The 17,584-nt window shown below is 42.6% G+C and overlaps 1 protein-coding gene across 1 annotated transcript in view; it reads left to right on the forward strand.

The window, feature by feature from the left end:
- Positions 1 to 3,214: 3,214 nt before the first annotated feature.
- The window catches only part of tubg1 (tubulin, gamma 1), a 36,413-nt gene continuing 22,043 nt past the window's right edge, over positions 3,215 to 17,584 (forward strand). The window contains 4 exon segments of the mRNA XM_084329566.1: positions 3,215 to 3,353; positions 4,660 to 4,772; positions 13,684 to 13,851; positions 15,982 to 16,050. Coding sequence (XP_084185692.1) covers positions 3,305 to 3,353; positions 4,660 to 4,772; positions 13,684 to 13,851; positions 15,982 to 16,050 — 399 coding nt within the window. The 5' untranslated portion in view covers positions 3,215 to 3,304.

The following is a 17,584-nucleotide window of genomic DNA, read 5'->3' on the forward strand; positions in this document are numbered from 1 at the left end:
GCCATTTTGGAGTCCCAATCCCCCCCCCCCCCCCCCCCCCGCTCAGCGTCAGCAGGCCAGGGTGCGTTCAGGCCACCAGCAAGCAGCCCCGAAATTAGGAGTTCTCAACGTGTTTTTTTTTACACATGTCATAGACTTTCCAAATACAGATTTCAGGTTCAGGTTCAAGTTTTGTTTTATGTGTCACATAAAAATCGCTTCATACAGTAAAAAAGTCAGTAAAAGAGTAAAGACCAACGACGGAGCCCACAGAGAGAGGCAGCTAAACAGCGCGGCGCCATCTTGTGTGTCCAAGCCATCATGTGTGTCTACTTGGACCTGGGGAACATCGATACGAACCGTATAGCCCTAGAATGGCTGATATTCCCGCACATTGTACGTGTTAACAGAATTCGGCTATAGGGGGCGACAATAATGTGGTCAAGAGGCATGGTTTCTATCTTGAGCCTGAACTGGCGTGGTTTCTTTTATTCACGTGGAAAGAGCAGCAGTAACATACAGGTCTTCTCTCACTGAGAGACATGGGGGGGAGAGAACGAAGTGGGAGGATACATTTTGCTTTTATACTCGCCACAAGGTGGTGTACCTGGGTGGCTCCGCCTAGAGCGCCCTCCAGTGGGAACAGATATATATGCAACTAAACAGTCACTGGTGGAGACAGTTATATATGCAGGTAAACAGTTACTAGTTTCAAGTTTCAAGTTTTCAAGTTTCTTTAATAGTTGTCATACAGAAGTACAGAATACTTTCATACAAAATGCTTCTTACTGTTACGCTCCAGAGACTGTGCTAGACAAGATAGTATCAAATAACATAGTATAGCATGTAAATTAGAAGTAGAAAATGAGGTCACAGTGTTCAGTATAGACATATGTACAATGTTCGATGCAGAATAGACGTAACTGAGTTACCATATAATATACAATACTATGCAGTGTACTAATGTACAATACTATATAGTGCAAAGCAGAAATGGGATGAGGTACAATTTAGGTACAATTTACAGTAAGGTGTACGAGTTGTAGTGCAATCCTTCATCAATAAATATAAAGTGTGGGGAGTGGGTGCTACAGTGTGTTTGTTTAAAGTGAGTGTGTGCTATAAAGTGTGTGGAGTGGGTTTGATATGTGCGTTTGATGGTTGTTGTTGTGTAGTGTTCATTGTTCGTTTAGCAGCCTGATGGCCTGGGGATAGAAGCTTCTTCTGAGTCTTTCTGTGCTCGCCTTGAGACTCCGGTATCTACTAGTGTAAACAGCCATTATGTACAGTTAGACAGTTACTAACAATCCTACACAGAACCTCTGATCTCAACAGTACGTATTCCACATACAGACGTAGAGCACTCCCGTGTAATTTGTTAGGGGGATTCACCCCCCCGCATTCTAACGTGTCCTGCTCTGTGTGTAGTATCATCCAATAATCAATCGCGGTCAACAGGCGGTCAGCTCTTGTCTTATTGGGTCGTTAAGTCGTGAGGTATCGACCTTCCAATAAACAGTTTCCGGGACCAAGCTTCCTGCGTTGGCTGAGGCTCTGGTGGTCTGTTCAACACACCTCAGTGCTGTTTCTCTCTTGTTGTTTTTAATAGATCTGAGTCGTTAAAAACTGTTTAGGGGTTTGTGCTCCTAGTAATATATGTGGCGTCAGACTTAACCAAATAGTATTCAATTCCTTTGAGAGTTCTGGCAGCAAACATATATGTACTGGGATGTCCGATATTATCGGCCAATATTGGCATTCAAATTTAATATCGGAAATGATCGGTATCGGTTTAAAAAAAAAAAACACATTTATTATATTTTATTTATATTTTAACATTTATTTAACCTTTATTTACCCAGGCAAGCAAGTAAGAACAAATTCTTATTATTGTCAAAAGTATGCATAATGTTGTGTTAATTCCACAACAAGAGATATGTAAGGGATAATGTATAGCTACGAGGTCATTGTCGCAAAATAATTGACCGACACATAGTTTAAAATACCGAGCCGCCTCGGCGAGGTGTTTTAAACGTCAGTGAAGGTCAATTATTTTGCGACAATGATCGAGTAAAGCTATACATTATCCCGCTTATTACATGGCTAACTTACTATTGTGTTAATCTAAATGTTACATTGTAACTGTCTAGTTAAGGCATTAACTGGGTTAAGTGGGGAGTGCGTCATGGTACAGTTTCAGTAAGTGGGGAGTGTAAACAAGTTGAACGCGTCACGTGAAATAACGTTATGTGAATAAACCTATAACGTTACAAAATTGTACAGTTTCTGACATCCGCCTTTTACCGCATGACGAGCTAAACCAATCAGAGAGGGGCTTCGCTCAACCAATCAAAGAGGGGGCTGCAGAAATGGAGCTCAACCAATCAGAGAGGGGTCTGCAGAACTGGAGCTACGATTTGTAGAGACGCGCCTGAGAGTGTGGGCCTGTGAGCGCCAGGCCCACTTTTCTGTCAGGCCAAAGGGGGGCCTAACAGAAAAAGTTTGAGAAGCACTGGATTAACTGAACCACAGATTAACTGTATAATAAGATTGAGGGAATGAAGTAGAATGTCGGAACGGTGGTCTTGAGCCCCATAGCATTGTGTTAATATGAAATTTATAAAACTTGACAACTTGAACTACTTGCGCCCAAACAGCGAGATGCAGCACCACCGCCGTCTAGTAGTCTGTCGGATAGTAAGAGAAGAAGAAGAAGAAGAAGAAGAAGAGGCTGGTCCTGCATCCGGGGCGTGTCCTGTTCCTGACGCGGGAAGGAAGGAGCAGCAGAGAGGCGAGAGCGGCGTTATTTTCTTTCGTAGCCGCATTTTGCGGAGACGCTCTCTGATTGGCCACTTCATGTGACATGTGCGCCCAATCGTGTGACGCCTGTTTCTAACACCGGTTAAGCTTAGGCGCTCTTTCGAAGTTGGTTAAGGTTAGAGTTTATCTTTAGAGCAGGGCGATAGAACACCAGCCCTGATTCCAAACTCTAACCTTCACCAACTTCGAAAGAGTCGCCTATAAGCTTAACCAGTGATAAACTAGGCGCTAGGTAGTTTGCTGCTGTTAGACCCGGAAATGGGCAAAGACACAGCTCGTCACGCGATTGGGCGCACATGTCAGTTGCCAATCAGAGAGCGTCAGTCAGTGGGCCAATCAGAGAGCGTCTCCGCAAAATGCGGCTACGGAAAAAAAAGAACGCACAACAATCGTCACCTCCCTCCTCCTCCTCCCTGTGGCTGTTGTGTGTTGTTGTGTTAGCTCACCAGCTAACCAGCGTTAAGTTAGCTAAAGAAGAAGGAGCCACTTATTAATAAGAAACAACATGCCGCGGGAAATCATAACGCTTCAACTGGGACAATGTGGAAACCAGAGTATGTATTCTTCGCCTCGGGAGTTGTTGTTAGCTAACATTAAAGCTTACTGTGCTAACGTCCAATTAGCCGCATTCAGGCACAGTGTGTAACATTATTATCTACTGTTAGCTGGAACAACAGGACCTGTCTGTCTGTCATGTTAACTGCTTGGCTAACAGTTGGCTAAACGTAACGTGAATGAATGAATGAATGAAAACTTTATTTAACAGATTGCAGAATGGGTACAATACAGTACGGCTCAATACACACAATTGTTAAGGGGATGCAGACCAGAGAAAGACTTTCGTCTTGTTTACATCAGGGTCCCCCATTTTCAATTCATCAGGACATCCGTTTAGTTTGCATGCTTGCTGCTGTAAAATGTCTATAAATCTATCTATCTATCTATCTATCTATCTATCTATCTATCTATCTATCTATCTATCTATCTATCTATCTATCTATCTATCTATCTATCTATCTATCTATCTATCTATGAAAAGGCATATGAATTGAAGACCACACTATGAATTGAAAATGGGGGACCCTGATGTAAACAAGACGAAAGTCTTTCTCTGGTCTGCATCCCCTTAACAATTGTATGTATTGAGCCGTACTGTATTGTACCCATTCTGCAATCTGTTAAATAACATGTTCAATCAATCAATCATTCATATCAGTAAGACTTGTTGTGGTAACGAGTTGCATAGAGCCAACGCCATGCCGCCAGTCTGTTTTACAATTTGGTTATCTCTAGGTAACCTATAGTAACGCCATCTGTACGACGTTATTTATTACATGTCTCATCTTAATCATAACTGGACCACATACCACTTTAACATTTCTCTCCCACCCACCCCCTCCTAATAGACAGTCCCCTCCCCATCATATGTATATATTCTCTGTTAGGATCTATGGGTAACACCAGTACTGTATATTTGCATATCATATGTCACAAATGTAACAGTACTATATACCTGTATGTCATGTATGTCCGTCCCTATGCCATAAATGTCATGATGTCATGTATGTTGTGTGTCACTGAATTGAAAATGGGGGACCCTGATGTAAACAAGACGAAAGTCTTTCTCTGCTCTGCATCCCCTTAACAATTGTATGTATTGAGCTGTACTGTACTGTACCCATTCTGCAATCTGTTAATAAAGTTTTCAATCAATCAATCAATCATTCATTCATTCATATCAGTAAGACTTGGGGTAACGAGTTGCATAGAGCCAATTGTTTACATTTTGGTTATCTCTAGGTAACCCCATCTGAACGACGTTATTTATTACATGTCTCATTTTTTATTTCCCCTTTGCAGTCGGTTTCGAGTTCTGGAAGCAGCTCTGTGCGGAACACGGCATCAGTCCTGAGGGTATCGTGGAGGAGTTCGCCACTGAAGGGACTGACCGGAAGGATGTGTTCTTCTACCAGGTGAGCCAGCTCGAGCGTCCCCCTCTCACAGTCACTCTCTGGTCCAATTCGGTGTTCTCTGTGAGCCCCTGTTGTTGTCACAGGTTCTTCTAGCCAAGTTAAAGATGTAAACAAGACGAAAGTCTTTCTCTGGTCTGCATCCCCTTAACAATTGTGTGTATTGAGCCGTACTGTATCGTACCCCATTCTGCAATCTGTTAATAAAGTTTTCAATCAATCGTTCCACATTTAAGAAGCTTGTCTGATTTGTTACCCACTGGGGGGGGGGTCCTTTCGGTCAAATCAAAGCACTCACACCACTGTTTTGTTTTTTTGAGTGTCTGGATGCAGAGGTTGTTAGCATCGAGTTAAGCACAGAAGGCGGTGTGTGAAACAGCCAGTGGCAAACTTTGTTTGTCCGGGACGTTTTTTGAGTAACAGTTGTGATTGGAGGATCAAGAAATGAGGGCGGGTTTGAGATAGATAGGTCAATGGGGGGGGGGGGGGGGGTTACTTTATGCTCCAGTGTTGTGCTAAGACTCCGTATGCAATACAAGATTTCATTGAATGCAAGCCACGGCAATCAACTAGGTTATACACACTTTGCACACATCACCAAGGCTAATTAATAGTATCATTAACAATAAGGCCACTCATGCAACAACTATGCCCAGAATGCAACAGAATCCACTAGAGCTGTGAATCTTCACTGGATTCACGATTACGATTCAGCTGTCCACGATTCGATTCTACGATGCATCTCAATAATATATTACATCCTCAATTTTATAATCTATATGACTGCACATGGCTACTTTTTCATCTTACAATACAAGCAGTCAGATAAATTAACTTTTATTTAGAAAGTTCTTAAATCAGAATTGTCAAAATAAATGTCTTTACTACTACTAGTGTTGCACGATACACAGATACTAGAAAGGTATCTCGATACCCAGCTGTTAAAAATGGTTCAATATTTTATTAGTATCAAATACTTTTAGAATAGCCTGATGCTGTATTTTCTATGAGTTGAGTGGATGCATGACCGGAGCACTAGCTTTGTGTAGTGGGCGTTAGGGCTGGGCGATATGGCCTAAATATGATATCACGATATTTTCTGACCTTTCGGCGATACACGATACGCATCACAATGTTTTTCTTTTTTTCCCCAAACAATTCATTATGAGGCTTACCAAGACAGTATTTGAGTTTGCAAGCTAACATTAAAGACAAAATAAAATACCCATGCATTTAGCATTTTTATATTATATATTAGATTTAGATTATTGGATTATTAGATTATATATTGCATATATTTAGCAATGAGATATTATATGATTTAGATATGAAATATGATGAATTGAAAATGGGGGACCCTGATGTAAACAAGACGAAAGTCTTTCTCTGGTCTGCATCCTCCAGTCCACTGTTGACTGTTGTTGTATTGAGCTGTACTGTATTGTACCCATGCTGCAATCTGTTAATAACGTTCTCATTCATTCAGTCGGCAAACAGAATCATTTTGATTGACAGTCGCGTCTGCCAATTACGTCACATCGCTTGCACCCGCCCTGCTGTTCTTAGCACCAATCGGCAAGCGCATATTCATTTTTTACTTCCGCCATTGGAGAGCTCAATGACAATAACAATGGCAGCTCGCCGCGGCCGACGTTTAGCTTTTAGCTCCGCAGAAGGACTAAACGACTGGAGGCATAATGATTTTACTGCAACGGATGTTATAATAAAAGCCTTTCCATACATCTGTCTGATTGAAAACTTTATTAACAGACCGCAGAATGGGCACAACTGAGTCAGCACGGGCTGAGATATGAACGACTAACGCTTGCTATATCTAGGTCGACCTCGGTCGTTGCTATGTAAATACGCTGATGTTATTGAAAGTGTAACTATATAACGTTAATGCCACAAAACGATTGCCTTTGTTATCATAAGTAGCAACTTTTGATGCAGTAGTGTGTGTGTGGGGCGGCGCTGTTCAAAAGTGTCAACGTGTGGACCAGATTGACGCGACACAAGCCTCTTGGTCAAAACATCACGATATCCACGATACGTTTAAAAAGTGTATCGTTAATGAACTGTACCCGATATTTATATAATATCGTCATATTGGGCGTGTCAACAGTGTCAGCTGAACACAGACCAAGGCATAGGAATATTCACAGATATCGCCGAATGTCTTATAAGTTATTTCATAATACAACGTTTCTGAATGGACGTTTGGATTAAACCAAGTTGTATGCAGTGATGAACAGGCTTGCTAACGTTAAAATAGCAGGAGCCGTCTGCCAACAAAGATGTTGTTTCAACAAATGGATTCACAAAATGGATTAGCATGATCCAAACGTTATTGAAGACTCCTGTGACCAGTAAGTAGGTACTACGTACGTCTAACTTTTACTAACCATTTTTCACCGCAGCAATTTTGCCCAAATTGTTCTACGTTATATGCATAAATGTGCGCTCTGTGCCTAAAGTCACACGTAATAGGCTATAATAATCGATTATGTTCCGTCACTTCATCGATGCAGAATCGTCCACGTCCACATCGCGATGCAGCTTAGAATCGAGGACTTAGTTTCCACAGCCCTGCTCGGTGGTCAGACATTCCTAATAGTTCTGGAGTATTGCAGCCGTTAGGTGAGTGTGCGATGCGTGGTCTTTCCAGTGTTTTGCCCTGCAGTTTCCATTTTTAAACCTACTCCACAGAGCCTCCCTGGCTGGTTAGTGGTTTAGCTAGTGGTTTAGCTAGAACACAATTGTCAGTGTTTGCATGTGGGAAGCCAGTGGGGGTATAAGTCCTGGTCGTTGCAAACAGCGACTCCTACTGGTTGGTCGGGGCGTCTGTTCAGCAGGGAGGGGATCTGGGGGAGATGGCCTGAACCTCAGAATGCGTTACATTTTCTCCCAGACTACACATGTATCAGAGGAGGCATGTGGTGGTAGTCTACACCCTCCCCAGACTGAAAGTAGGGCAGCATGTGGTAGTCGACTACACCCTCCCCAGACTGAAAGTAGGGCAGCATGTGGTGGTAGTCTACACCCTCCCCAGACCGACAGTAGGGCAGCATGTGGTAGTCTACACCCTCCCCAGACCGACAGTAGGGCAGCATGTGGTAGTCTACACCCTCCCCAGACTGAAAGTAGGGCAGCGTGTGGTAGTCTATACCCTCCCCAGACCGACAGTAGGGCAGCATGTGGTAGTCTACACCCTCCCCAGACCGACAGCAGGGCAGCATGTGGTAGTCTACACCCTCCCCAGACTGAAAGTAGGGCAGCGTGTGGTAGTCTACACCCTCCCCAGACCGACAGTAGGGCAGCGTGTGGTAGTCTACACCCTCCCCAGACCGACAGTAGGGCAGAGGGTGGTAGTCTACACCCTCCCCAGACCGACAGTAGGGCAGCGTGTGGTAGTCTACACCCTCCCCAAACTGACACTGGGGCAATGCCGCAATGACCAGGAAGGGAATTGGCATAACGACAAAATTGGGGGATGGGAGGAAAAAGTGAAAGGCAAGAGGCTTGAGCTTCTGGACCGTGACGGACGAGCACTTTGTTTTAGACCGGGAGCCACGGACTCATAAAACGAGCCTGGTTTATTCCCCCCCCTAGGGCTGCGGAGATTAATCCAGTTTCAATTAAGATTTTGGCTCCCCACGATCACGAGAGAACAAGATAATCTAAATTAAAAACGATAATTGTGCCGCATGCCATGTTGCTCTCAGTTTATCGCGTGTCGAGAGGGAGGAGGGAGCCACGGCGCGTCGTCCATATGGCGTTCTCGAATCAATGAGTAATCGTGTTTTAATAATCGTGATTTCAATATCAATCAAATCAATCAATCAATCATCTATTCTTTATTAACTAATTCAGAGCCACGCCCATATGACCAAATTAGGTCTAGCGTGCCAGCCCTGAAGTCAATGGGAGGACGGGGATATATGCGAACGCTTAAACTATATCTTAAATGATGGCTATGGGTCTAATACACCCGTCGCTTATCAATGACCTGCTTGCAGTCAACATGTACGAAACGGATTGTTTTTTCATCGGTACATTTCCGTTTTATACCGTTTTGAATACGAGTATAGTTTTGGAGATTTCTAGTAATTCCAGAGAAATCCGCGATAATAGCCCTTTAGTGGAATACACAAAACACGTTGTAATTTTTCGGCTGATTTATGAATAGTTTTAAAATAAACACTAGATTATCGATAGTATATGTGTCATTATGCACGCTAGAGAAGCGGGCTGAAAAATCGATTATCCGTGCCAGCGCTAACGGCACGCGCACACACGCGCTCCGATGGCGGAGAAAGGAACATCTGATTAACCCAAGACTGGTAAAATAGAGTCCTTACCTCACATCAGATGTTCTGCAAAAAGATTAATCCAATTCCTGATTGCCATTCCAAATATCGATCGCGTTTATTGATCCAACGTTATAGTCCAAAACACATAATCCACGCTGCTCAGTGTCCCCAGTCAATGTGAGTTTTTTTTCCTGATGCACAGTCCCACCCAATCCAATCCAATGATGTGCAATACCATCCGGGAGACGATAGGCGGCGGTATTTGCCCTTTGCGAGCTCAGACCCATTCCCAATGATAACGTCAGGCTGGATGGATGAAAAATGAATGGATATATCGCTAATAAAAGAAATAACGATTAAAACCAGACTATACTCGTGATTGGCACGCAACGCATGGCGAGTTAACCCGACTATACTCGTGGTTGGCAATGAATGGGTTAACAGACACAGGGTCCACAGGGTAAAAAAACACACAAACATAATCAGCAAATTACATCACACTAATAAAAACATAAACCAATAGCAGCTCTACAACAGGGCACTGTACCAATACTTCCAGACACAGGACTGGAACTTGATGTCACAGGATGATCCTGTTGCTGAGACACATTCAGACGACGGATACATTTGTACATCAGGTGTCTCAGCAGAGCATGAAAGGAGTTAACCACACGCATAACCCGTTCGGCAATTGCCTAGCTGTACAGAAAGTTAATTCATATCAAATTTGAATATCAATCAAAGTAATCGTCATTATGATTTTGGCCATAATGGAGCAGCCCTACTTAATGGCACATCGAGGAAGTCAGTGGAGGGCGTTAAGCATTTTTCCTCCCTAAATGTGGAATAGCTTGTGACCAATCAGATGGGCTTCTTCAAAATGTGCACCAGCTTGTGACCAATCAGATGGGCTTCTTCAAAATGTGCACCAGCTTGTGTCCAATCGGATGCATTGCTGCTCTTTCATTCAAAGCAACACTACGGTAGAAGTTAGATCCGTTGTGCCGTGGGCCTTGTACTATCATTAGCACTGAATCATGCCAGGAGGCAGTAACGATCACATACTGTATACTTACCACTAACATGCAACACCGTCCTATTCCACTAGATGGAGCAGCTGCACAGTAAACTGAAGCGGTGTAGCCATTACAAGGACATAACCTACAGGAATATACATCATTCATTATTCACTCAGAGGATATTGTCATTGTGACAGTAGTTCATAACCACACAGCTGTGCGGGAGAGTCGACCCCAAAATAGTTATTTTAAAGCCACAATCTGTGATTATGTCTGTGGCCATTGTCAAATGTGGGATATATTCCCATTCATTCTTGAATAGATTGATATGTAGATGGAAGAATACACCGTTTGTAAGACAAGGTGAGATATCCTTTATTGATCTTCTTGGGGAAATGTGGGCGTCATAGCAGCATGGGGGGGGGGGGGGGGGGGGGGGGGAGGGGAGGTACAGGTATGGGCAGGGTAATCGTAGAAAGACATAAATATAGGCAATAAAATTACCGGTAGATCTGCATATAGACATATGAGAAAAATAAACGGTGTAAACAATATAATTAACTCTGAATATACAAATATGATACAAATAAACAATGTGAACAATGTAATGAACACTGAATTATTATTAAACTGAGGAAAAATAAACCGTGTAAACAAAGGTGCAGATGAGGGAGGGTATATAAATCAGAATAGAACCTAATCTGTGTCTTACTCCAGTGTTACTAACAATAACATCACCAACACAAATAAACCTTTTACAGCCACAGCAGGTCAGAGGTCAACAGGAGAGTGATTAGGTTAATGTAATTTTGCCCCTGTGGTGGGGGGGGGGGGCATCCTGTTGGTCAGGACAGCTGCCTACTGTAGCAGTGAAAGGGTTGCTGGTTACACTGCTGTGGTGCCCTTGGGCAATGTCGCCAAAGCTCCATGGGTGTAGGCTAGAGACGATGCCCCCCAACGTTTTGATTTACCCCCCTACCTACCGGAGGCAGAATTACCCCATACCAGAGGCAGAACAATGGGTCTCATTCTCCAACGGAATTAAGAAGAGAAATGTGCTCTTAGGGCTGATTCTGGTAGAGCCATATGGAATCCGCGATCACGGAATCGCGGACGGAATCGCAGAATTGAGCAATACAAATGGAATAAACTATAATTTTTATTTATTTATTTTTTTATGTTGTGGGACTTGTACAGCACTTTGTTCAACTTTGTCAGTGCTGTAAAGTTTAAACCTTTTTAAATCTTAGACAAACTAAACACTTTGCTTTCATGAAATATTGTAAGCCGTCATTTGAGGCTTTATAAAAGCAGCACAATGAACACAAATCTGTCAGTGCCGAGTCCGACCTCATCTTAAATAACAAACAGCATTGCTTGTTGTAATTAACAAAGAGAGGCAGAGTTGATTTTGCAAAAATATATATAATTTTATTTTTTTTAATAATCGAATTTTATTTTCATATTCGAATCCCATGCCCATCGAACAAAGTTTCGAAGCTTCGAAGTATTTAAGACAGCCCTATTAAATGGACTGTTATATCTTATTAAATTGTGGACATTTATTCATTCCCACTTATTAGACACTATTTCTGATGGTAAAATGAGCGTACAAAGCAAAATACAGAATTCTGAAATATTAAAACGGAATTTGGAAAAAAATAAAATGGAATTTGGAAAAAAATAAAACGGATTTCATATGGCTCTAGATTCTGGGATTCCCCAACCGTCCCTACGCTTGGATTGGGCCCCGAGTAAGAGCAGGATTTAGGAGCTGTCTTAACTCGACAGACTGTTGTGCTCCGTGTTCTTTATTTGGGCTTTATTTGGGAGGAATCATAGTGATTCCTTCATGTCAACTCTACAGGCCTCCTTGGAATTAATTAATCATAATTTAAATAAATATGACAATGTGTTATATATTTATTTAAACCTTATTATTTACTGTTGCGTTAGTAGGGACGGTTGGGGAATCCCAAAATCGGCCCCAAGATGTCTTAAATGGCCCTAAGAGAAATTTCTTTTGTCTTGAGTCCGTTGGAGAACGAGACCCAGTGTTTCTCCTCATCTCTAAGGTCTCCCGGATATGAAATATATCATTTTTTGTGAAAATATTTTTACTTCAAAAATAGTTAAATTGATAGATATTGTTATATATCTACCCTTGTCTTGTTGTTTTATTGTTGTATTTATAAGCCATGTGATTTCTTTTGTGTGAGGTCAGCGTGACTTGGTCAACGATACAAGGACTTTGTCTTGGTCATTCGGTGCATCAACATTAACAGACAACACTTACAAAGCAAGTAGGAACATTGTAAATTAAAGTAGAATGAAATATATGAACTAAATTAGAATAGAAAAATATAATATAGGACAGGGCTGTACAATTGTGCAGGATGTAGTAGAGCATATACACTAAACTAAAATAAAGATACAGTGGAATAGAATAATATATTATGTAACAGAGCTGTGCAACTTGTGCAAGACATGAGCAGGGTCATGTTTTAGAGACGAAACCTCAGTTGCCTTTTGAGTATACAAACTAAAGATTTGAAATGAAATTAAATATACCCTAGTAAAACTAAAAAAAGATGTCAAATAAATCCTGGTCGTATGGGAGTTGACTCGTATGAACTCGTATGTTTATTAATACAGGCTCTGAGAGCTTTCAGACCTGACATGCAACTTATCAGGATCTTCCTCTTCCTAATGGGACCAACCGGATGTGGATATCTTGATGCATGCAGGATATTCAGGCCTATGCACACTAGGGGGCGCTGAATCACCAGAGGCTCTCAGAGTCTGCGATACAATATTATCACAATAAGTCATGGTATGGTCATGGTTGTGTTAATTACAGCTCAATGGTATTATGTAGATGGAATAGAATAGAAAACTTTATTGCCATTTCAACACATGGTTGATTTGGATTTGTCTTGGTGCCAGCACATACACAGTACATACAGTATAAAAACATACAATATAAAAACACAAGAATACATGCAATACAATCCCCACAATAAAAGTTTTACACAAACAATTAAAAAGAAAAAAATGCTACAGTACCTAAAATAAATAGCTCAGTGTTCCAGTTTAAAGTGCATATTGCCTTAAAGTGCCTGTCGGCTGGTGCTATAGCCCTTGTGGTGCAGAGTGCCTGTACATTTGTACTTGAGTTCAGGTGACGCCGGACAGCCTCGGGATAAGTACTGTTTTTAAAAACGGGATGTCCTGCACCTGAGACTTTGGAGTCTTCTGCCAGAGGGGAGGGGGTTAAAGAGGTCGTACACAGGGTGAGAGGGGTCCCCGATCACCTTCTCCCCTTTCCGCCTGATTTGAGTGGCATAGATAAAGACATAGCAACACCTTGTCTTACTGGGACCCTTTATTATTTAATTGAGCTGTAATTAACACAACACGAGGATTCGGTGTCACCGATGGCGATGACATCCCTGGTGGCCGCGTTCAGACTCATTAACTCTCAATAACTGTCAAACTAGATGAATGTGTGCAGAACTGTTTTAGAGTTTTTGGCAGTGTGACATTTAGAGTTTTAACCCGTGCCTCTACCAACCCCCGCAGGCCGACGACGAGCACTACATCCCCCGGGCGGTTCTGCTCGACCTGGAGCCCAGGGTGATCCACTCCATCCTCAACTCCCCCTACGCCAACCTGTACAACCCAGAGAACATCTACCTGTCGGAGCACGGGGGCGGGGCGGGCAACAACTGGGCCAGCGGCTACTCGCAGGTAACTGACGCCACCAGGGCCTTCCCTAAACAGTGGCTCCTCACAGGCATAGATATATATAGAACACTAGATAGCTTGCCCGCGCTGCCGGCCAATGGAGAGCGACGTCACTGAACCGCCGCCATCTTGCCAGGGGCAGCCTTGAGTGAGAGTGAGTGAGCTGCACAGACAAAAATACTCATAACTCACTGAAATATTGACGGATTTACAAACAGTTTGGTTTATTACAAGCATTATTAACGTGGCTATGATTCAAGCGGTTTGTAAAAAAAAAACATCTTTAATTTTTTTTTTACAAGTATGCAGTATCATAACTACATCTTTGATGTTTATAGCAAACCAACCCGTTTGTAAATCCGTCAATATTTCAGCGAGTTATGAGTATTTTTGTCTGTGCAGCTCACTCACTCTCACTCAAGGCTGCCCCTGGCAAGATGGCGGTGATTCAGTGACGCTGGTGACTCCGCCTTATCTAGTGTTCTATAGATATCTATCCTCACAGGTAACTGACGCCAGGGCCTTCCCTAAACAGTGGCTCCTCCTCACAGGTAACTGACGCCAGGGCCTTCCCTAAACAGTGGCTCCTCCTCACAGGTAACTGACGCCAGGGCCTTCCCTAAACAGTGGCTCCTCCTCACAGGTAACTGACACCAGGGCCTTCCCTAAACAGTGGCTCCTCCTCACAGGTAACTGACGCCAGGGCCTTCCCTAAACAGTGGCTCCTCCTCACAGGTAACTGACACCAGGGCCTTCCCTAAACAGTGGCTCCTCCTCACAGGTAACTGACACCAGGGCCTTCCCTAAACAGTGGCTCCTCCTCACAGGTAACTGACGCCCAGGGCCTTCCCTAAACAGTGGCTCCTCCTCACAGGTAACTGACGCCCAGGGCCTTCCCTAAACAGTGGCTCCTCCTCACAGGTAACTGACACCAGGGCCTTCCCTAAACAGTGGCTCCTCCTCACAGGTAACTGACTCCAGGGCCTTCCCTAAACAGTGGCTCCTCCTCACAGGTAACTGACGCCCAGGGCCTTCCCTAAACAGTGGCTCCTCCTCACAGGTAACTGACGCCAGGGCCTTCCCTAAACAGTGGCTCCTCCTCACAGGTAACTGACACCAGGGCCTTCCCTAAACAGTGGCTCCTCCTCACAGGTAACTGACACCAGGGCCTTCCCTAAACAGTGGCTCCTCCTCACAGGTAACTGACGCCAGGGCCTTCCCTAAACAGCGCCACCATGTGTTTGGAAAAAATATATTGTTATTATTATTATTATTATTATATATTTTCTTTTAGTGATTTTTTCTTTTGCTGTGAAAGCTTGGGGCCAGCTTAGAAACAGACGCGTCATTGTGTAATGTGTGATCGCTCTGTCCTCTGTTCCAGTGTGTGTGTGTCTATTAGGGGTGTAATGATGCATCGATTCATCCATCGTTACACCCCTAATAGATGCACATTCTAATGTGACGATTCAACTGCATCGATTTGAAAATGTTAGAATCTATTATAATCTAAATTAATCAAATAATTAAAAAAAAAATGTTTTTATTTTTTTTGTGTATATTGTTTTTATTGACCTATAGTCTATTCGTGCTGAGTGAATCAGTTCCCCCGGCCACATTTGTGTATTAAATTTTTTTGGGGGAATTAACTGATAGAAAATGTATAGAAAATTAATCGAATCGAATCGTGGTCAAATGAAGAGATTTCATGATGCATTGAATCGTTGCCTGAATAATCGTAATCGAAATGTATCGTTGTGAGGTCGCAACGTTACACCCCTAGTGTGTATGATGCATGTGTTTTCATGTTCAACGTTAAACTAGTGTGCAACCTTATACACTCTACTTAAAATATATAACTTATTTGGAAGTTACCCTTGTGTTTGCTATTTTATTGAAATTGTGTTTTTAAGTTGCAGGAAATTACAGCAAATCAGTCTCTCTATATATCAAATTCTTCCTGCCTCCCGGACGGGGGTCACTCACAGCCCCCCCTCAGGACCACCCCGTAGTTGAGACTCAGCATCATCTTGTTCAGAGACTCTGGGGAAAGCCCTGGGTGGGGGGGGGGGGGGGGTGGGGGGGTGTTAATAAATTGGCCTTTTGAAAAATATGTGGTGACTTGTCTTCCAGGGAGAGAAAATCCACGAGGACATCTTTGATATCATCGACCGAGAGGCGGACGGCAGCGACAGCTTGGAGGCAAGTGGTCTGCGGTGATGTGTAGCGGAGAAGCCAGACGATCGGGGGAAAAAGTCATAACAAACCGTAAAGTGGTCTGAAAGGTGGCAGCGTGCCGTCCGTCACCGTGACGATGCAGTGACTGTCTCCATGACGATGTGACGATGTGTCTCGAGCCCTTGAGATGACAAGGTGGCGTCTGCCTCCTGAATATAAATTATGATCTGTGGGAGTTTGAGCGGCTTTCAAGAAACAACCCCCTGTTCCCTATATCTGAAATGAAGAAAAACTAACCTTCATACTGTCTTTTATCATATGCACTTTGCCACTAAATAATCTACCTTGCCTATACTAGTACCTACTCTGCACTCAAGACTGTAGCACTCAAGTTTCAGCACTGTTTGATGAACATTGTTACTCTCAGCTGAAAGAGTTGTACCTTCCTGCTGACCTGTTGTACAGAACCTGTAAGTCGCCTTGGATAAAAACCTTCCGCTAAATGACTAAATGTAGACGACCCTCCAATATGTGACTGACGTGTGAATAAGAGTCGACCTGTAGTATTTCTTTGCGCGCTAGTAGCAGCGTTCTAAGACGAGATAAGATTTCCCATTATTGATCCCCTTGGGATCATTCGGGCAGCATGGGGGAGGGCGAGGTACAGGTATGGTGGGCAGGGTGATAATAGTAGAAGACGTAATACAGTCGATCAAATTATAGTACAGTAGAAAAGTAAAAATAAGCAGTGTAAACAATATAATTAACTCTGAATATACTAGTGGTGCACCGATGTGAAATTTGTGGCCGATACCGATATTTACCGATGTCGATATCTCTGTATAGAAAACTCTTTTTTATGATAATCAAATAAAGAGCTATTTTCCAAAACGCATAATGTTTTTACTTTTGTAACTTATTTTCAGAAATGACTGATATTTTGAAACTATTTAAGGCCAACACATGTAAAAAAAAAAAATTTTTATAAATATCTGCCCTATCTTGATATCGGACCGATACCGATGTGTAAAAAAAACGGCCATATCGGCCGATATTATATCGGCGGCCGATATATCGTGCATCACTAGAATATACGCATCTGAGCAAGTGCAGGTGAGGGTCTGTCTGTATGCCCCATCGGTTACATTATACCCTCTGAAGTCTTAATCTGGCCTTGCTCATGTGACGTAATCACCATTGAGTCATTACTCTTGATATTATCCACTTTATACAAATCTCTTTTAATGCAATTAAATAAGGTACTATAATACTGTCACCATAACTCAGCAACATTGTCTGTTCCAGAAATTCCATCCACAGTACATGGTAAAGAGGCTTTACAGCCATTAAGAACTCTCACTTCTTTGCAAAAATCAATAACATTGTCAGCTTCTTAGCCATGGAATCAGCCCTCATGGCTTGCTCATTTTTACAAATAAAAAAAACCCTTATGTGGTGTTAGGGTCTACATTACAATATGGTTACAATAAACACTAGAATGTAAATAAATATATACTACGAGTAAGTAAAGTATAGTCCAAGTACGTCACTTCAGTCA

Source organism: Notolepis coatsorum (genome assembly GCF_963971535.1).
Source record: "Notolepis coatsorum genome assembly, chromosome: 14".
Taxonomy (NCBI): domain Eukaryota; kingdom Metazoa; phylum Chordata; class Actinopteri; order Aulopiformes; family Paralepididae; genus Notolepis; species Notolepis coatsorum.